Here is a 22644-nt window from a genome sequence, read left to right on the forward strand (position 1 = left end):
TGTACTTAACCACTATACCACTGGGTTGGCCCCTAGACATATTGTTTGAAATATCTATCAGATATCCAAGTGAAGAATCAAATGGAGCTAAACTGAGAGGTCTAAAATGAAGATATAACTGGGAGATGTCACCACTTGACATTAGGTGGTGACAGATATATTCACATAGCACACTTCCTCACCTCCTTTAGATATCAACTGAAATATTGCTTCATTAGAGAGCCCTTCTTTCATCAGCTTATATCCACCTCCCTCTACCCTGCCCAGTCCTCCTTGTCAACTCTGTCTTGCTTTTTTCCTTCACAGCACTTATAATCCATTTAGCATTCTGTATATTTTCTTATTTATTATCTTCCTCCCACCACTAGAATATAAGTTTACTATGATAAGGGTTTTGTTTTGTTTACTGCTGTATCTGCAGCACCAAAAACAGTGCCTGTTATGTAGCAATGCTTAATATTTGTTAAATGAATGAATGTGAGAGGATGTGTCTGTGCATACATGACAGAGAGTGCCTGCACAAACCAGTATATGAGGACGGATTCACAGCACTAAAGACAAATATATAGAGAAAATAAACTTACTTTAAGAAATACTTTCTAAATATTAAGTGCCTACTATAAGAAACACCCATTTATTCTTTAAACTATGCTCATTGCTGTGTTGGGATTTCATTTTTATAAGTGTTTTCATATTTTTGCATCAAAGGAATAAATGCATAAAAGTCAAGTGGATGTTATGAAGGTAGGCAAACTGGACTTTTAGTTTATCAGGTGGGTAAAATACTTATTAAAAAAAAGGGCCCTCTATTGAAAAGTCTCAACTCCAGTTCCAAATAAGCCAGACCGGTAGAGATGACAAAAAACCTTTAATGAACCTTTGTGATGATAAAAAGGTACATGACCATTTGGATATGGTAGAAACCAAAAGGAATATTCTAAAATGAAAAACAGGGACTTTGAGATATAGCAAAAGTTATGGGGCTCTGGAGGAAAAGAACCATGGACATCAAAACTATAAGAGGGTTTTCAAAATTTTTTCACACACAAGGTTCAGCAAAAAAGAAAGCAGGAGGAGTCATTGTTCTAAAAATACTTTACATGTTTAACCTATAAAATATCCATATGGTGGTTTACCACGGCAAAAAGATACTTTCAGATGCATTTTTTTTTTCAGGAATTAGGCACATGATTTAATTACTTGCTTTGTTAATAATTACTTTTCTAAACAAACTTGCTGAATCAAATACTGACACTCTTGAAAGGTTGTAAAACAACAGCTATTTAGATAGAATATAAAAAAAAATACTCTCAATGAGTCAAAACCTGAGAACATAGTCCCAAATTTGCAAGAATTAGCTGTGTGAATCAAAGCACCAGGACTAAGTATCCTTAACTACAATTTTTGCATTTTTGGACAACATGACTACTTCTAGGTTCTCTTCCAGCTCTAAAATATTATGATTCTATTCTAAATCAAAGTCCAAACCACTTAAGGCTTATGGTTCAAAACTTAAAAACTAATAATTTTGAAAACTCTTTCCATTAGCTTATTAGGGGTACAGATTGGGGTGGATTTTTTTGAGGTCAAAACTGTAAGCCTGGTACAAAAATCATATAGGAACTCAAGAAGAGATTCAACACACATTTTCTCATGTCCATTAGATTAGTTTTTTGGTTTGGTTTTTCTTCTCCTGATTTAGAAACCTAGTAGATAGCTTTCATTCAAGCTACCTAATATTCCAAAATAAGAGTAAGTTATATAGCTATACTCCTGGCTATTATCAACACATCAATAATTTAATCCTAACCACTTTCTGATTCTTTATGTATATATTAGATATACATGAAAATAAATTTTCTACATTGTATGTCTATTTTAGCTTTTCTGAAAGAGAAGGCATTGTACAACTACTCCAAAGATCTAAATTTGCTTTTACTACCACCTATAGTTAATGGAAACAAAGATTGCTAATAGATATAAACCACAACATGTTGCTTATAAAAAGACATCTACTGCTAAGATCAAGGAAGTTTCTCTACATTCAGGACTGATACTAGATTTAAGAATAAGAAAACAAACATTTTAGAGGTTTTTATTCTTGTAATGTTTCTAAAGAACTTAAGGGGAGCTTAAACACTGGGCAAAAATAAAATTAAAAAAGCTCTTCTTTGCTGTATGTCAATTCTTTCTCAATAAAACTTAAAAAAAAAAAAGAAAGAAAAGCTCTTTCCCAGACATTAAATACACACAAAAGGGAGTGATTAAGCAGAGTTAACCACCGGAGTACTTAATAATTCACATAGCACTTACTATGTGCCAGGCACTATCCTAAGTTCTTTATAAATATTAATTCATTTAATCTTCACAAGAAGCCTGTGAAATAAAGTACTACTTTATCCCTATTTCATGAATGAGGAAACTGAGGCACAAAGAGTCAAGGAACTCGTCCAAGACACACATCTGGAATTCAAACTCAGCAGCTTAGCTGGAGTCCATTCGGTTCACACTATATTACATTGCCTCTTTATTCTTTTAGTAGAGAATAAATGCTCTCTGACAATACCAGGACCAATGTTTCAGGATAAGAAAAAATAGAAACTCCTTATCTCTGGTTTTAGTTTCAATGCAGTAAGTCTACCTTGAACACTTTGATTAACTAGTAAGACCTAAAAATGGTTCTAATGACATTTTTAATTTATTTTGAATCCAAAACCAACATATCCACAAAATAAATGGAAAATTCACCAATGGGAAAATGGCAAGTATCTGTGAGCCTGTAGAGTCTTGCTAAAATACCAAACCAAATCTGAAATGATGCGAAGCTGGATAGCATATCACGGAAAAGTTCAAAAACCCTTCTTGCCAACACTATCAGTATCACATAAGGCCTGTAAAATTCTATTTGCTACTGTGATCTTCTTCCTCCACCATAATCTCTCCAACTGACACGTCATCACCAAATCAAAACAATACACAAGGATGGCATGAAAGAATAGGACATTCCATATATGTATGGCTGTTGACCAAAGATGATCATCTAATTAGAGGTCACATAGCTGCAAATAATTCTTTTAGGATACAATTTAGATTCCGTCAATACCCATTTTTTGAATTACCTATTTAAACATTTTAAACAAAATAATGCTACTACCTTAAAATTGTAGATTTTTCTTAAAGAAAATGTGGAATTCAAAGATGCTTATAGATAACAAGCTAACACATATAGTGTGCTTTCTTATATATGGTGGGACATGGTTTTAAATTCATTTAATCACCTCAGTAGCTTATAAGGTAGATGCTATTATCATTCTCATTTCACAATCATGAAACTGAGGCATAGAGAGGTTAAGTTACCTGCCCAATGTCATACAGTCAGCAAGTGTCAGAGAGAGGATTCACATCCAGGTATTCCGGCTCCAGAGTCCATACTCTGAACTACCAGGCTATGCTAATCTTAACCACCACACAGAAGAGATCTATTTTACTATCTTACTGAGGGGGTTAAAAACATTTTCAGGGTCTCAAAATGTGCACTGTATCTAGTCACATATCAATACACTCCAGTTCTTCCTCTTCTAGCTTTCTCTAAACCTTCAGCGTTTCTCATGTTGCTAGCTTAAGAGAAGAGAAGATAAATAAGTTTTAAAAATCAACTTCCCAGGCTAGCCCAGTGGCCAAGTGGTTAAAGTTCTGCACACTCCAATTTGGCTGCCCAGGTTCATGGGTTCAGATCCCAGATGCAGACCTACTCCACTCACCAGGCCTGCTGTGGAGGTGTCCCACATACCAGCATTATCAGTAATGGGAAAAACTGGAAATAACTTGTATTAATGATTCATTTGTATTTTTTGGAATACTATACAATCATTAAAAGAATTAAGCAGAGAGTTATATTAACTGATAAAGATGGATAGTGAAAAAAAGCTTATATTAGAATATACAGAAATTTCTAATTTTTGAAAAATAAAGGATGAATTTATCCATATTATATATACTCCACATACGTGCACACAAAAAGATCTGTAAGGACAGAAGACAAATCGTTAATTGTTAATTCTGGCAAAGAATTATAAAGGATGGAAGTAGAAACAAGAACTTTCACTTTTTACTTCATAGATCTACAATTTGCTCCCCTTCTCAATTTCTTTTTTTTAAGTACACATTTTTTTCTGAAATTTAAAACAGAAATAAAAGAACAAAGACAATCACAGATCACACATACCAGTAAGGCCACTGGAAGGACTTTGGCTTTTACTAAGAGTGAGATGGGAAGCCATTAAAGGTTGTAAGCAGAGGAACGATATGATCTAATTTATGTTTTAAAAGGATCACTCACTGCTATGTGAAGAATAGGTTGTAGGAAGCAATGATCAGTTAGACCAGTGGTCTGGCAAACTATGGCCTGAATTTGCCTTGAGGCCTGTTTTTGTATACCTAAGCTAAGACTGGTTTTTACGTTTTTAAAGGGTTGTTTAAAAAAAAAAAGATGAATATGCAACAGAAACTATATATGACCCAGAAAACCTAACTTACTCTTTAGCCCTTTATACAAAAGTTTGCCTGACTCCTGAATTAGGAGGCTATTGTAATAATCCTGTTAAGAGTTGATTATGGCTTGGACCAGAGTTGTGGCAATGGAGAGGTTGAGAAGTGGTCAAGTTCAAGATATGTAGCCTGAGTAACTAGAAGAGTGGAATTTCCACTTATTAGATGAGGAAGGCTACGGGGAGAAGCAGATTTGGAGAGCCACATCACGAGTTCAGTTTTAGACATGTTCAATTTGAGATCATCTATTTGGTAAGATACCCAAGAAGAGATGACCAATCAAAGAGGTCCAGGCTACACACATAAATTTAGAAGTCAACTACACATAGCCTGCATTTTAATGATTAGATCATCAAGGGAGTGAGTTTAGATGATAAATGGTCTGAGGACTGAACCCTGGGGCACTCCACTGTGTACAGGTTGGGGAGAGGTTCTGCCTGAGCAAAGGCAGAAAGGGAATGACTGGTGAGGTATGAGGAAAAAGCAAGACAATACAGAGGAAGAGAATACATCTTCTCTTCCTGCCACTGTTTCTTTTTACTTTTTTAAAAGATTGGCACCTGAGCTAATAACTGCTGCCAATCTTTTTTTTTCCCCTGCTTTATCTCCCCAAATTCCCCTGGGTACATAGCTGTATATCTTAGCTTCAGGTCCTTCTAGTTGTGGCATGTGGGACGCTGCCTCAACGTGGCCTGACGAGTGGTGCCATGTCCGCGCCGAGGATCCAAACTGGCAAAACCCTGGGCCACCACAGCGGAGCACAAGAACTTCAGCACTCAGCCACGGCGCCGGCCCCTCTGCCACTGTTTCAAGAAGGAAAAAGTGATCATCTATGTCAAAACTTCCTGGGGGCCAGCCCGCTGGAGCAGCGGTTAAGTGCGCACGTTCCGCTCCAGCGGCCCAGGGTTCACCGGTTTGAATCCCGGGTGTGGACATGGCACCGCTTGGCACGCCATGCTGTGGTAGGGGAAGACAGGCATGGATGTTAGCTCAGGGCCAGTCTTCCTCAGCAAAAAGAGGAGGATTGGCAGATGCTAGCTCAGAGCTAGTCTTCCTCAAAACAAAACAAAAGCAAAAAAACTTCATGAAAAATTAAGGTGAAGAACTGATCATTGGATTCAACAACAAGAGCAATCTTGGTGGAATGATGGAGACAAAAGCCTAACTGGAAAAAGTGAAAGTGAGGACGAGGACAGAACATACTCATACTTTTGAGATGTTTTTTGTAATGGAGAACAACGAAATGGGGTAATAGATGAATGAGGATATAGGTACCAAGAAGTTTTGTAAAGATGGGAGATACTGCAATATGCTTTGCATGCTGGAGGAAAACAATCCAATAGAGGAAAAAAACGAGGATTCACAAGAGTAGAGAGAATTGCTGAAGCCATATAAGCCAGGTAAGTATACGGGATCTAGTGCACAAGTAGAGGGGTTAGCCTTGGCTAGGGAGAAAAAATTATTTTTTTAACAAAAAAGGAGAGCTTTTTACACAGCTCCCTTTGAAAGTACAACTAAAGTACTCTCCAAAAGATAAAATATCCAACATCTTTAAAAACATATTTTTTATTCAGTAATTGTGCTATGCTGCTGTCCCACAAGATTTATTTTAAATTATGCTCTTTTCATTGGTGGCTAATTTTATCAGTGCAGAAGAGTCACTTACCATACTGTTATTGAGATTCTTGTCGACTTTGCAGAATGTGTGTGGTGGGCTTTCTCCTTTACTGGGTATAATAATACATATGTCTGTGACAGCCAAAGTATTCTGAGTCATGTTTTCAGAGGCTCTTCGGTAAGTGATATAAATTCTTTGTGATGAGGTACTGCCACTAATATTTGCAGGGCGTCCATAGGGAGTACTCTGAATAATTTCACACCCTTGTTTCAATCTTTCCTTCCAGTCATATAAAACCCTAATAAATAGATAAATAAATAAATAAACAAACAAATACAAAACACCCTCAAATATGAAAGGTAATATCATCAGGTATCCTGACCTGATTCTTAAGCGTAGCAGATATTCCAGTCTGATTCCAAGTTTGAATTGCACAATCTCATATAAAATGAAAGGATAACTATTTTCCCTACCAAAAATTAAAATTATGTTGGGAAAATTCAGATTAACCTTTGTCTTTGTTGACATAAACCACAGAATGGCAACAATTAAGTGCAAAGGCACTTGTTTTAGTGTTCCATTTAATATACTTATTCATTTACTTATGTTTCTAAAATCAAGCATCTTCTTTAGAAAAAGCAACTTTGTGCTTTGGCCAAAGTTAAAATTTTACAAAGACTCACCGCCAGATAGTGCAGAACCTGCTTGCACACTTTACCTCCAATAGTTCCCTCAGGTCTACGAGATAGTTTTAGGCTTTCAAAAGAGAAAATAACCTCAAATCTATCTTTAATCAAAAGTATGGGTGAAGGCGCTGGCCCAGTGGTAGAGCGGTTAAGTGCAAACGCTCCGATTGGGCGGCCCAGGGTTCGCCGGTTCGGATCCCAGCTGTGGACATGGCACTGCTTGACGAGCCATGCTGTGGTAGGCATCCCACATATAAAGCAGAGGAAGATGGGCACGGATGTTAGCTCAGGGCCAGTCTTCCTCAGCAAAAAGAGGAGGATTGGCAGATGTTAGCTCAGGGCTAATCGTCCTCAAAAGAAAAAAAGTATGGGTGAAAAACATAAGCTTTTTTCTTCTTCTTTATTGTAGTTAAATTATAAGTTTTTAATAAAGGGCAGACCAAGCACCATTCCTTAAGTCTTCTAAATACTACACTTAAAGCTCTTGGGGACACAAAGGAAACATAATGCTTGAATGATAGTAGTTTATTCCCTCACAGAATTCACTGATTTGTACTTTAATGCTAAGTCCTTGGCATTAGTCAAAAATTTTTTTAAAGCTCTACTATATTAAATGTGTTTCTGCATTTGCTATAAAAATTGTTATAACAGGCAATGTCCCCAACATCAATCAGATTCCTTTTTATAAAATCCCATTTACAAATAAAATTTAGCACCATAAATCAAATAATTTCTTTCTAATATAATTTTTAATTTCCTTGTTGTCCTGGTGTCAGCAAATCTAAAAAAAATTTTCTCTCAACATTTTGTTTTGAAAATTTTGAGCTAAATTTGAGCTTAATCATAGCAACTACATTTATCCTAATGTTAGTTTAACTGCTTACTTCTCCTCCTCCTTTTGATCTTACTTTTCTGTTTTGTTTTTTTAATCTTAAAAAAAGGCACTGTAACCGAGAGAAGTTAAACACATGTGAATTCATATTTCTACCACCTGTTACTAGCTGTATTATCTTAGGCAGTTAGGTAACTTCTCTGAGCCTTACAGTACACTAAGTTATAAAATTTAAAAATCTAATTCATAGGATTTTTGGAAAATTAGATGAGAGTATAAGTAAGGTCTCCAAAATAGTGCCTGACAAATAGATGCTCAATTGAAAACAAGAAAAACAAAAATACACATGGAACAACAACAAACCACCGTTTATTACCTCCAGTTCTGAAAAGATATGGCATATAAACACATTTGATACATAAGATACTTATTTTCTTTAATCAGGTACTGTGATGTTGTATATATTACTTGTATTACTAGTTTTGATTTTTATATTGTTAGGTAACTTTTCTTGTCTAACTAAACTGTAAGCTTTTCCAAGGCAAGAATGATGTCATATCCTCCACAATCACAAACATATTTATTCATTCCACCTCAAGGTTTCCTATTGGAGAATCTTTGCTATGCTTGGAAATTTCCTCATCTCTAAACTAGGGAACTCCTAATCCTAACAAGAATCTGCAACATTCCCTTCAATTTATCCACAAGCTAGAATTCTGAGGATAGTCAGTGGTCGTAGGACCAACTTACCTAATCTTTTGAAAACAAGATCTAACAGCTGGGTTACTTTCCCAAGTCATTTACTACATACGTAAACTTTATATGAAGCAATATAGTAGCTGTTCTGAACCCAATTTAAAGTTACTGTCATTAATTCATGAATTAACAGAATAAAGACATTTTTAATATAACTTTTTGCCATCAAACATTAGAACAGAATTTTAAAAGCAGAAGACACTTCAGGAGCTCTTCCAATTCATTCTATCTCCCCTCAGAAATTACTAAACACGACGATCCACTTTCTGACTCAGTAGATTATGAGATGGAGTTCTTATAGCCCCTTCTGGTAACATCAGTAGGGATATCGATATCTTCCTTATTTTTAACCAAAATATTCTAAGTTAAGCCCATCCCCTTTTGCAACAGAGCAATAGAAACAAAAAGGCTAATCTCATTCCTTATAAACTCTTCATCTATTTTGAAGACGTTATCAGAGCTACCCCTCGCCTTCCTTCAGCCTTTTTTTTTTTTTCAGTTTTTCAGTGGGAATCTTATTTTTCTACCTTTTAAATTTTGTTCCTCTTTTGCTTCATATATCTTTTACATTTATACATTCCTCGTTTACATACAAACCTAAAATACATATATAGTCATTCCTCTTCTAAAAAGAACCCCAATCTTTGCAGAAATTGACAAGCTGATCCTAAAATTCATATGGAAATTCAAGGGACCCAGAACAGACAAAACAATCTTGAAAAAGAAGAACAAAGTTGGAAGACTCACATTTCCCAACATAAAAACTTACTACAAAGCTACAGTAATCAAAACTGTACAGTATTGGCATAAGGATAGACATGCAGACAAACAGAATAGAATTGAGTTAGAAATAAACTCATACACGCTAAGGCCAATTAATTTTGGAAAATGGGGAAAGAATATTCTCTTCAACACCTGGTGCCAGGACAACTGGATATCCACATGCAAAAGAGTGAGGCTGGAACCCTTTTGCAACCATATACAATAATTAACTCAAAATGGATCAAAGACCTAAACATAAAGCCTGAAACTATAAAACTCAGACAAAAAACTTAGGTGTAAATCTTCATGATCTTGGATAAGTAAAAGCATTCTGGGATACGATACCAAAAGAAAAAAATAGGTATGTCAAACTTCATCAAAATTAAACACTTTTCAGCTTCAAAGGATACCATAAAGAAAGTAAAAAGACAGCCGTTACAAGGGGAGAAAATATCTGTAAATCATGTATCTGATAAGGGACTTGCATCTAGAATATGTAAAGAACTGTCAGAGCTCAACAATAAAAAGACAACAGAAATAAAATATGGGTAGGGGCTGGCCCAGTGGCGCAGTGGTTTAGTTCGCTAGCTCTACTTTGGCAGCCTGAGGTTCGCGGGTTTGGATCCTGGGCATGGACCTACATCAAGCCATGCTGTGGCAGCATCCCACATATAAAGTAGAGCAAGATTGGCACAGATGTTAGCTCAGGGTCAATCTTCCTCAAGCAAAAACAGGAAGATTGGCAACAGATGTTAGCTCGGGGACAATCTTCCTCACCAAAGGAAAAAAAAGAGTAAAGGATTCTGAATAGACATTTACCCAAAGATATACAGACGGCCAATAAGCACGTGAAAAGATGTTCAACATCATTAGCTATGAGGTGAATGCAAATCAAGACCACAATAAGATACCACTTCACACCCACTAGGACAGCTACAATCAAAATGACAATGCAAAATGTTAGCTAGAATGTGGAGAAACTGGAACCTTCATACACTGCCCTTGGGAAAGCAAAGTGGTGCAGCTCCTTTGGAAAACAGTCTGGCAGTTCCTCAAAAGGTTAAACACAGAGTTACCATATGAGTCAGCAATTCCACTCTTAAGTATATAAACAAGAGAAATGAAAATATATGTCCACACAAAAGTTGTACACAAATATTTCCAGCAGTATTATTCATAATGGCTAAAAAGTAGAAACAATCCACAGGTCCATCAACTGATGAACGAACAAATAAATTGTGGTATATCCATAAGATGGAATATTATTCAGCCATGTAAAGGAATAAATCACTGACAAACACTGCAACATGGATAAACCTTAAAAACATGATGCTAGGGCCAGCCCCAGTGGCCTAGTGGTTAAGTTCAGTGTGCTCCACTTCGGTGGCCCAGGTTTGGTTCCCAGGTGCAGACCTACACCACTTGACTGTCAGTGGCCATGCTGTGGCGGTGGCTCACATACAAAAAAAAAAAAAAAAAAAAGAGGAAGATTGGCAGCAGATGTTAGCTCAGGGCGAAGCTTCCTCAGCAAAAATACAAAAAAAACCCTACAACCACAAATGATGCTAAATGAAAGAAGCCAGTCACAACAAAACCATATATACTATGATTCCATTTATATAAAGTGTCTAGAATAGGCAAATCCAAAGAGACAAAAAGTAGACTGCTGATTGCCTAGAGCTGAGGGGCTTATGGAAAATTGGATAGTGACTATAATGAATACAAGGTTTCTTTTTGACATGATAAAAATGTCCTAAAATTTATTGTGGTGATGGTTGCACAACTCTATAAATATACTAAAAACTTCTGAACTGTACACTTTAAATGAATTGTATGGTATGTGAATTATATCGTAATAAAGTTGTTATATAAAAAAGGAGCCCCAAGTTCAATATAGCACCCTAAGCAAAGCATTAATTTACCCCAAGACCCTTGTTTGATGCAGACTTAAGCATTCAGCTACAAGGATCATTATAACTGATACTTAAAAGCCATCCTTTTCTAGTACTTTAAAAATAATTAAAAATTTTGTGATTACAATAATACATTAATTTTCTGGTACTTTTCTATAAATGTTTTTCAAATTCTCTCCCCTATCTTTAATAGAAAGAAACTCAGACAAGATGAAAGTGCTGGGAACCTGAAGGACAAAGGGACAGTGAAAAGGTATAAGGGGGGCCGGCCTGGTGGTGCAGTGGTTAAGTGCACACGTTCCACTTTGGAGGCCCAGGGTTCGCTGGTTCAGATCCTGTGTGTGGACATGGCACCACTTGGCAAGCCATTCTGTGGTAGGTGTCCCACATATAAAGGAGAGGAAGATGGGCATGGATGTTAGCTCAGGGCCAGTCTTCCTCAGCAAAAAAGAGGAGGACTGGCAGCAGTTAGCTCAAGGCCAATCTTCTTCAAAAAAAAGAAAAGAAAAAGGTATAAGGAACACAGAAAGAGAACTCAGCATTCTGGATATAAACGTGTCTGTTTTTCTAAAGCTGTCATATCTTTATTAATGGACAAATGACATTAACTGCAAAATCTGCAAGGCATATTACTTGGATCAATAACAATAATTCTTTTTTTTTTTTTTGAGGAAGATTAACCCTGAGCTAACATCTTCTGCCAATCCTCCTCCTTTTTGCTGAGGAAGATTGGTCCTGAGCTAACATCCATGCTCATCTTCCTCTATTTTATATGTGGGATGACTGCCACAGCATGGCTTGATAAGCAGTGCATAGGTTCGCATCCAGGATCTGAACCTGCGAACCCCAGGCTGCAAAGTGGAGCACAGAAACTTAACCACTGTGCCATCTGACCAGTCCCACAATAATTCTTTTTAAAAAATACTTACCCCAGATCTGTAAGTGGAGGCTTATCTCTTCCTCTTCTATAGCAAAGGTAAATCTGTGGCCCCACAAGACTTCCGTTATTGAGATCAGCTGACAATCCAGTTGGGGTAAGATCAATACACATATAATCTCGTGGCACTTCCTCTCCAAGAGATTTAATAACAACTGAAACATCTGTGATAGGTTCTTTGGGTTTAGCTACTTTATGACAGGCATCATTGAAGTGAATTTCTTCTTCAAGAGGCTTTGAAACATCAGTTAATCCTGCTACAACAAAGTAGTCAGCAACACGAGGCCCCTTATCTTCAATCATCTTCCATTACAGAAGGTTACATCTAAAAGGAAAGTAAAAGACTAGTATTTTCCTATAATAAGCCAAATAAAAATAAGAGGTTTGTATGCAAATAAGAACAGAAAACTACAAAAAGAGCATTACCTCCCTGATAAACACATTAGTGTTATATATGTCACTTTTGTATGTAAAAAGTATGCCTTTTTTAAAAATGGGAATATAGTTAGCATTATTTTTTGATGATAAAAGTAATGCATGAATTTCCATTTTTGGCAATACAGAAGCCTAGATTGCCTAATAGATAACAGCAACAACAACAACAAAATACATCCTTTCAAAAGCATTAACTTGTAGGAATGTAAGGGAAATTCTCAGGGCCCAAAAACACTGAGGAAACCAAAAGCCAAAATGCAATGTACAAGCTGATACTGGGTGGGGGAAGTTTCTTGATCTCCTCAGTAATCAAGGGGTTTGTGTTTTAAAAGACATTACAGGGACAGGAGACAAGACCTTGGGACTATGGAAGATAGGGCATTGAAACTGAGACACCTGTACAAAGCCAAGAGCCTCAGAGGCCTACATCTCCAGTTAAAGAGTAGATTTAAAAAACCCATCCACTGGTACAGGAAGAAAATAAAGTCTGCCTCAATCTGGGCCCTGGGGAAGAAAGTCTCTCAGAACTCATAACAACAGACCTACTCACACTTGGATTTGAGGTTTGACCTTAAGCCATCTACACAGTCACAGGCACCTCCAAACAGATATATTAACAATAAAAGTGTTCCCAGGCTAGTGATACCACTGGGGAAGCAAATGCAAAACAGTGCCAGAGGGTACACCCTCAACCCAGGTTTTCCACAGTTAAAGTCCAGCCGAAGAAGACCTCTTATTCCAAAACTACAAAAACACACAAAGAAAAATCCACCCTGAATGAGTCTCAGCAGATACAACAAACAGAAGAACTTCAAATAATAAAAGTAGGGCAGAGATTACAACAGTAAAGCAAGCTTATAACAAATTCAAAGAAAAAATACACTAAGTAGAATCTATCACGTATTTGCAAACATTTTAATAGCAAAATCTCCTTCAGTTGTCTAGTATCACTTAAACCTTACTTGCTTGTTTAACCCGGAAAATACTCCACCACAGTAATGTCATTACTTATATAATAGTTGTAGGAAAAAAGTTTAATATAATCTATAACAGAAATTTCCCAACATGTGTCTCATATTAGACTTAGTTCCAGTAAATGCAAAGAAAGGATTCCCTGGACAAATAAATTAGGTATGTATACATTACATTACTCTTTTGTATGTATTTACAATATATATAAAAATGTTACAGCCTCAGCAGTCCTTTGATAAAGGTACCTGATTAACTTTGCTTACCCCAGGAATTCCCAAGTCTATTTGAATAGTAAATCCTATTTTCCCACTGAAAAACTAGAAAAAAACCTTCAGAATATGCTTCAGAAGGGTCAGCCCGGGTGGCCTAATGGTTAGGTTTGGTGCACTCTGCTTTGGCAGCCCATTTCGGTTCCTAGGTGCAGACCTATACCACTCATCTGTCAGCGGCCATGCTGCGGTGGCAACTCATGTACAAAAAGTGGAAGATTGGCAACAGATGTTAGTTCAGGGCCAATCTTCTTCAGCAAAAATAAAAATAAGAAAAAAGAAGAAAAAGAATATGCTTCAGAAAATGCTAGTTTAAACAACTTTCTTTTGTAGACTATAAAATACCTGAGGGCAAAGAAATCCTTCTGTAGCATACTTGTTTATAATATAATTATCACCATTTTCATCATAATCCCAAAAGTCATTTGATTTTCTACATCACTAATGTTGTTTTCAGAATTCATGCCACATTTTTTGCAATGTGTATCCATTATTCAACTATACTCTGCAAATATTCCCTCTATTGGCTTAGAAAACAAGCCTAAAGAAGAATCAAATGTCCCTACTTGTTTTATTTAGATATATATGACTCCTATGCAGCAATTCCCTTACACATAAGATTTCTGCACAAAATAAAGGGCTTAAACTTTTCAGAAATGTCTACTAGACTGACAGTAAAGAAAAAGTACTAACCTGTCCTCCTGAGAAGACTCCGTGAAATGTTGAATAGTCGCTCTCAGCTGACTGCATACGATAGGTGCTCCGCAAAAAACAAGCAGTTTTACCCAGATGACTGTCTATTCATTTTTAAAGAAGAGGAGAAAAAAGGTACTTTTTTTAAGCACTTTTGTATTTATATAACTTTTTTCTTCACTTCATTAAACAGTCATTGAAAATAATTTTTTAATGGCTATTTAGTATTTTATTTTATGGACACACCATTATCAATCTAACTATTTTCTTATTGTTGATCATTTATTACTTCTACTTATTTTGCTAATATTTTTTAAATGCTATGAAGAATAACTTTGAACATAAACCTTTGGCTACAACTCATTACTTCTTCAGGATAAATTTATTGAAGTAGAATTACTAGGTCAAAAGTCACATAACCAGCCTCTGTTAACAGTGTTTGTGTGCTTTTATGGGTGCATGAATTTTAAATTATAAGCTCTTGATGGATACAAGTCTTCAAAACTGCCTTTGTAGAACACTTTCTTTTTATTGTAATGAAGAGATTTAAATATTCTCCTTTTTCCTAGACTCTAACTTCATGTTATCTAAAGCATATAGTCACCATTGCATACCATAAATACACTTTTCAGGGCAACAGAATGGAAACGGTACCATCATGAAAACATATATATTTAATAAGTTCTTCTGAAGCTACTACCTTAGCCAATAAAAATAAACAGCTATTACACTAATAAGCAGATATTTGGGAGAAATTTGTAGGAAAAATTTATTTTTCTTAGAACTTCCTGGTTCATAAATTTTAATAAATTGATCTCATTCACAATTGAATACAGTAAATAACTACGAACAGGGAATAAGTTATTGTTCGTCATAAATATATATTAGATAACAACAATCAATTTTAAAGTGGTGACAACAAACTCTTACATTTATTGACAGAAAAGTAAATTATATATCACTCCAGTTCTCCTGCCTTGTTGTTGTTATTGTTGTTTTCCATTTATTCTTTATGGACGTGAGTGATTAAGAAGGCAAGCAAAATAGTTTAAGGCACAGTTGACAAAGTACACAATGCCAAGAACATAGCTGGCAACATTCCAGGTGACTTCCTGCAACATCTAAATGCTCTTTAATTCACTCATGAAGAGTCTCTAATACTAAAAATGCACATCCACTTTTTAATTTAAATAAACTGTTTTAAAAATAAGTTTGAAGTTTAGAACTGGTGGAAGACACTTAAAAATTCAAGTCAAAGAAAATATTGAAAGTATTTAATATAGAAATGAATAATTAATATTTCCTAATAATTCCATTAAACCAAGTGACTTCCACTGGCATGTATAATCTACAATCCTCATGGAAAAACTAAATGTATATATCAAAACAAAATGCCTTGTGTTGGCCAGAGCCACCAAAAATTACTTGGGAATAGCATTTGAGGAAAGCAGTCCTAGTCATGCACAAAACTTGGACTTTTAGTGTAATACCTCAGAGCAAAAACCTCTCAACAATTAGGAAGCAAATTTCTTTTCTCTTTGAGGGGAGGTAAATTTCTTCAAATTCACTTTTGGAAACTCGGGACCACACAAGATAAGCATTTGATCCAAGAGTTCTCTAAATAATCACAGGAATATAAAACCCTGAAATAACTTTTTTTCAAGCTGAAGTAACAATAACACTACATCATTAACCCATTATTGTTTTTCAATTCTTCTTTGTTCAACATGATATGGATAACTTATGGATAAATAAAAGAGGTTTATGAGCATCTTAAAATTTCAGATACCTGCTTAGCTAGTATTTCATTTCAAATTACATCTATTTTCTTTGAGAATAGAAAACAAGAAGAATGTGCTCTCTATTCCTAAAAGGTTCGAGAATGAAACTGAGAAACCATTACAAGAAAGCTCTTACCCAACTCAGCAACTAACGAAGACTGATTTCTTTTCCTCCCTTTCGATCTCCGCCCAATCAATTCAGATTCTTTTTTACTTCTTCTATCACTTCATTAAGTCAAAGTAGTTAATAAGCATTTGCTACCTAGGCTAACCCTAAGGACAAGAAAAGGCAAGAGTGGAAATCAGAGGTAACAGTGTAAAGATAAATGAAAAACAAAAAATCTGACTATAATAAAAGTTTCACAAAATTATAAACTATTACTAAAGTGGTAAAAGGAGGAAAAGTCTTTCAGAGAGGGCCTGATAAATAGCCACAAACTCAAAACTTACACATGAAAATGGTCAATAACACAATGGACCAGTTCAACTGCCCCTCACTCGGATTCACTTAAATAAATAAGCTAGAGGAAATTTTCTTTTTTTTAATCTTAATTTCATAGTTAAGAACCTAATCTAGCTCATCTTTTCTTACATTATCAAAACTAAACTAGACATCCTCATTTCCACCTTTTGTGAACTTCATCTCTCATTTTTCTTCCAACCAAGGTAATCTATCTCCTGTCCATCAAATACAGTTTTACTCATTTTTTTCTTTGATGATACACTATTTTCTAGTCAATATATGTTCATCACATTTTTCAAAACAACTTAAATTTATGTGGACTTTCATTTAAACTTCATAAATTGTACAAAACAGCAGAAAGAAAAAGAAATTCAACAATCCCATTCATGACAGTAAATTTGGTTTACATTTGACAATGTTTCCCAGTTTTCTATGAGAACAGAAAACATCCTTCTAATTCTCATGCACAGTATGAGATAGAATATAAATATTTGCATTTTTATTTATTTAATAAGCATTTTTCTAAACTGCTATAATCTTCATAATTATACTAAATGACTACACAATATTCCATTAAACAGAAATATACACTATAATCAGAACTCCATTTTTGCATTCTCAGCTAGTACCCAAAGTATGGTAGGTAGGTGCTTAAAAAAATATTTGTTAAATGAATGAATAGTTCACCTTACAACCTTCCTGAAAGCATATTATACCAAACAGAGTGTCTTTTTTCTATAATTCAGAATCAATTTGCTGAACCTCAACTGCTGAAAGTAACAGCCTCTTTCTTCAAGGAGTTTCTTGTTTAGTTCTCTTTCTATACGTTTATTCCACCTCTAGCCATATTTTCTCCTTATAACCCTTTCAGATTCCACGTGCTTGCCTTCACCCTATCCAGAGTTTCCCTACCAGTTTCTCCCCAAAAGCCCCATGCAAAGAAGTAATCCCTACTTTATTGTCCCTTTCCCCATTTCTTTGAAAACTGGCGCTCTTGTAACATCAGCATTCTATGAAGATTTTGAAAGGAAAGAAATCTTATTTGTGTATCATATAAAACAGTAGATTGATTTTCTTTTAAAAAGGTTTAACCCACCCAAAGCAAACTTGATTTTTTAAAAATAAGCTTTATTAACCCAAATTGATTGACTATGTGGGGCAAATCTCTTGAGCAAGAGGGGCTTACTTGTCTCCCAGTCTACTTTGGAACCATCTCCCCCTGAATACCTATTATCAAGAAAAAACAAATAACAAGGAATCAAAATATAACTGTGCAATTTGATAGCTCCCTCTTGAAAGATTATCAACTCATAATTTATTTTTTAAAAGTTAAAATAGGAATAATAAGCATTTAGAGAGGAGAGATATTATTATTAATCATAGTCTAATCCCTGATTTTATAGCCAAAGAAACTGAAGCACAGAAGGTGGCTTACCTAAGGATTACCCAGCTAGTTAGTGGCAGAGCCTGGGCAAAACTCTAGTCCCTAATCTAGTATTATTTACATTTGTAAAGAGGATACTACATGGTGTTGAATTAATACTGACCCAGGGCACATCTTAAGACATCTTCTTTCAATAGGTTATTTTGCGTGACTTGTTACTCATAATCATTATGTGGTGAATATATGCCAAATTCTTTAAGGCATCTGGTAAATTAAGATCTCACTAGGTTTAATACAGAAAACAGCTAATAGAAACAAAACAAAATGAAAAACAAAAACTACTTACACATAACTGAAGGTCTCCCTCTGAAAATGATGCCAGATCTCAATTTGTGAATTCTGCAAGCCTCAGAGTTTGAGAAATACTGTGCTGAAAAGAACAAGAATTGGGCTTAAATTAATTCCAATCAAATATTTCCCCCTTAGATGCCTGTGGATGCTTAAAGTTCTGTTAACAATGATAATTTTCAAAACAAAGGATTGCATATGTTGTTATCATATGGTTAAGAGCCAATAAGTAATTTTCAAACACCAGCTCAGCTCTTTCAGAAAACACATTTCAGTCAAGAATAGATACAGACTTGAAAAAAAAAAAAGGCAGATAAAGGGGAGAAAGAAACAAAAGAATAAGTGGACAAAAGAGTAAATATGTACAGAAGCAAAGAGTGAGAGAAAGGAAAACACGCTTATTTGTGGAGCATTATGTATAGTATCTCATTCCTAGAAGAAAAATATAGACATTTAAGACAACTTAAATTTAGACCGGGGGCCAGCCTGGTGGTGCAGCGGTTAAGCACGCACGTTCCACTTCGGCAGCCCCGGGTTCACCGGTTCAAATCTCGGGTGTGGACATGGCACTGCTTGGCACACCATGCTGTGGTAGGCGTCCCACATGTAAAGTAGAGGAAGATGGGCATGGACGTTAGCTCAGGGCCAGTCTTCCTCAGCAAAAAGAGGAGGATTGGCAGCAGTTAGCTCAGGGCTAATCTTCCTCAAAAAAAAAAAAAAATTTAGACCGAAGTAACATCCATATACATAACATGTTTCAAAGAAATCAATACCCAAAAGTTTTTCCCTGTATTACAAATTTTTAAAATACTATTGAAATAGAAACAGTTATAGCAAATCCTTAACAACAAGATATGACTGGGATCTCATCGAGGAATGCAGGTCTTCTGACCAAGATAACAAACAATGCTGTATTACGGGATTCAATATGCCATCATCATATTTTCTTAAAATTGAGTAATTTAGTAAGTTGTAGTTATGAGTAATTTTAAACACCAAATTGGAAAGATGATGCCACTGACAAAGTCTCAGAGTGTAGCCAGTCCAATTGTGTTGTACCAATTTATTGTAATTTAGCTTTATAATGCTGGAGACACACACCCAAGAGTTTCAGTAAGTCAAAAGCTTTTGCAGGAAACCAAGTTGAAAAACAGTAATCACAAGAACATCGAGAGGAAGAAACCACAGCTTTAACCAATATGGAATATCTACTAATGACAGGGAAATAGCAGCAGCAACAGATACTAGATTTACCTAATTTAGTGAGCCCTTGATGTGCGCATGTCTGTGGGAAGTGGGAGAGAAGGAAGGAAAGGGACAAAATTATTTCAGTCAAGATTTGATAGTGTCTTGAAATGGAATGGAAGGTGAAAAGAATGAATGAAAAATAACATAAGAACAATCTTGTTACATTTTGGACCACTAAAAATGGTCAGGATGGATACATCTGTTTTAAAAATTCCACCTCAGACTCACTGAAAAATTTCAGTCAGTAAATACGACACGGTAGACATATTTTTCAAATATTTCAAAAATCTTATTGCTGGATAGGTAGCAAAGAGATGATGTAAATTCTGACCTGCTGAAACATTTTTAAAATTCAACATCAGATTATCATAAAAATATGCTAGTTGAAATACTCTATGTTTATAAAATACTTGTAAATTTTGAAAATTACAACTCCTATTTTATTGGTAGAATATCAGGCTTGTTTAGATGCAATTATTAATTATGAATGTGCTATAACCAATTCCAAATAACATTTTCTGCTACATCGTTTCTTAATATAGTAAGAACATTGTTTTGACCATGACTCTATGCTCCACTAAACTTAATATTTGTTTACTGCTCAAAAAACAAAGTGTTTTCTTCAATGTTGACAATTTTAGACTAATTTACAATAGGATTCACAATATCAAATGTTTCATCTTTGACAGAATGAACTTCCAAAACCTTTACTTTGATTCCATGAATTGTAAGAAAAAATTGACCCATTATTAGAATTAACTGATTTTCTATTACTTGGAAGATGAGACAGAAAACTGAGTAACACTTAAGTGTTTGCAAAGTTCTTCTACTAATGGAGACAACACATCCCAGCTATTCCTTCACTTTCCACACGTGCAGAAGAAAACTTGCAATACAAAATGAGTAAAATCTATCCAGTAGAGCATCCTTTGATGTAAATGGAAAGTCATGCCCACAGAGTGGTATGTCAATGTGCTTCCTGCAGCTACATATGTTACGTTATCTTGCAACACAGACTCCTTTAAACTATTATTTTTAATTGAATCTTTTATTTTGAGATAACTACAGCTTTACATCCAGATGAAAGAAATAATAGAGATCTGATATGCCTTTTACCCAGTTTCTTCCAATGGTAACATCTTGCAAAACTACAGTGCAGTATCACAGTTGGGATATTTACAATGATGCAACTCACCTATTTTATTCTAATTTCCCCAGTTTTACCTGTATTCATTTGTGCGTGTGTTGTGTGTGTATTTAGTTCAATGCAATTTTATCACATGTGCAACTTCAAGTATTCATCACCAAAGTCAAGATACAGAATAGTACCATCACGAGGATCCCTAGTGTTGACCTTTTATAAATATGCCCACCTCCCTCTCCCACGCTCCCTGCCACTGTCCCTAACACCTGTGAAGGGGTATATTTTTACCAGAAAGCATATACAGGCTATGAAAGGAAAAGAAAATGTCTCCAAAAGCAACACCCCCCCACCTTTTACAAAATAGGTGCAGAAACAAACCAAAGAAAAAAATATAAGCATATATGATGTGGAAAGACTGGTCACATTTGCTTGGCCATATAGAACATTATATTCGAACACGATTATACAAACATATGAATGCACAGACATACGCATGCACACAAAAGATAAGAAGGACAGAGAGTGATCATGTCCTAAATCACCGCGAAGACCAACTTCCTTAGTCCTGAGATACACTTCCTATCATGGATAAACTGCAGACAGGAATCAAGTGGACAACATAAAATAATGCTACAAAACAACTACAATGGAGATTCCTAGATGTACAAGAACATAAAAAGGGGCAACTCTGCCCCTCAACCAGAAATTAAGTTGGAACTAAAGTAGCTGGTATTCCCTTGAGAATATGGAACTGGTGTGGAGAGAAGAGGAACAGACTGGAAATAACACAGTTATTTCCAGGAACCCTGTCTTTTATTTCTTTTGGTTCCCTCACATATATTATAGGAGTTATAAACACATGGTAGGTGTGTAAATATTTATTAAATGAATGAGGTCAGCACAGCAGAAAAATGGGAAAGTTAAGACATCACAGATTCATAGGATTTTAGAGCTAGGAGGGTTCTTGGAGATTTAGTTTCAATTCTTTTTATAACTGAAGAAACTAAGGCATAAAAGTTAAACAGCTTGCCTAAAACCAAATATATCAATTTATGACTCAATTCTTACGGCTTTTAATTTGAAGTTCTACTATACCATACTTCAGTTCAAGAATGGAAGAGAAGAAAGCAATGTCCTGGGGAGAACTATGTGTTAATTAGTGGACATGGGCTTTGACAGACAAAAAAAGTTAATTGGTAAGTGGGAGGAGTTAAACTGGCTGAAGAGAACAGGGCAATTAGCAGGTAAGAAAAAGAATGGATGACCAAAAATAAGAGAAAAGAGTAAAACAGAAAAGGAAAGAAGTTGAACAAAGAGAAATGGCAAGAAAAGGAATAAAAAAAGATGAGGGGCAAAGTATAAAAGGAATAAAACTAAAAAATAATGCAGAAATGGGAAGGAAAAAAGTGAGAAATGCTTAAAAAGGAATGGGGAAATTATATCTGTAGAATTTATGATGCTATTTACAACATTCTTTTAAAATAAAGAAACTATGAGATTTACCATTCCTACAGTGATATCAGATTCCCTATAAACTGACAATAACAACAAAAATCAACCACCAATCTTGTATTGCAAATCTGTTCATATCCAGCACTGTACATAAAATGCAAATACATGGTGCTTAACAGTCTAGAGTGAAAGGGAAGTCTTGTTTTAAATTTTGTCTCTTGCACCATCTTTTTTTTTTTTTTAATTTCCCATAAGCATACCACTCCCACATCACAAAGTTCTTGCTTCCTCTTTGAATTATCATAATCATTTGTTACCTGGTATCTAAAATGAATTGCTGCCACCAGGAATCTTCCCAAAAGTTTCTCTTAGACATAAACATCTGGTTTTTCTTCTCTTTCAC

General features: G+C 35.4%; 1 protein-coding gene across 8 annotated transcripts in view; it reads right to left on the reverse strand.

Moving 5' to 3' along the window:
* DENND4A (DENN domain containing 4A) overlaps positions 1-22644 on the reverse strand; it is a 109600-nt gene that overhangs the window by 63959 nt on the left and 22997 nt on the right. For 3 of the 8 annotated variants that reach the window (XM_046653074.1, XM_046653081.1, XM_046653080.1), the window contains exons 2-6: positions 18396-18479; positions 16339-16475; positions 14422-14525; positions 12045-12377; positions 6215-6464 (exon numbers count right to left, since the gene is read on the reverse strand). In XM_046653074.1, coding sequence (XP_046509030.1) covers positions 6215-6464; positions 12045-12355 — 561 coding nt within the window. In that variant the 5' untranslated portion in view covers positions 12356-12377; positions 14422-14525; positions 16339-16475; positions 18396-18479. The remainder of the gene's footprint in view (positions 1-6214; positions 6465-12044; positions 12378-14421; positions 14526-16338; positions 16476-18395; positions 18480-22644) is intronic. The other 5 variants (XM_046653076.1, XM_046653077.1, XM_046653079.1 and 2 more) reach the window with 5 other exon arrangements.

The sequence above is a fragment of the Equus quagga genome, chromosome 2 (assembly GCF_021613505.1).
Source record: "Equus quagga isolate Etosha38 chromosome 2, UCLA_HA_Equagga_1.0, whole genome shotgun sequence".
Taxonomy (NCBI): domain Eukaryota; kingdom Metazoa; phylum Chordata; class Mammalia; order Perissodactyla; family Equidae; genus Equus; species Equus quagga.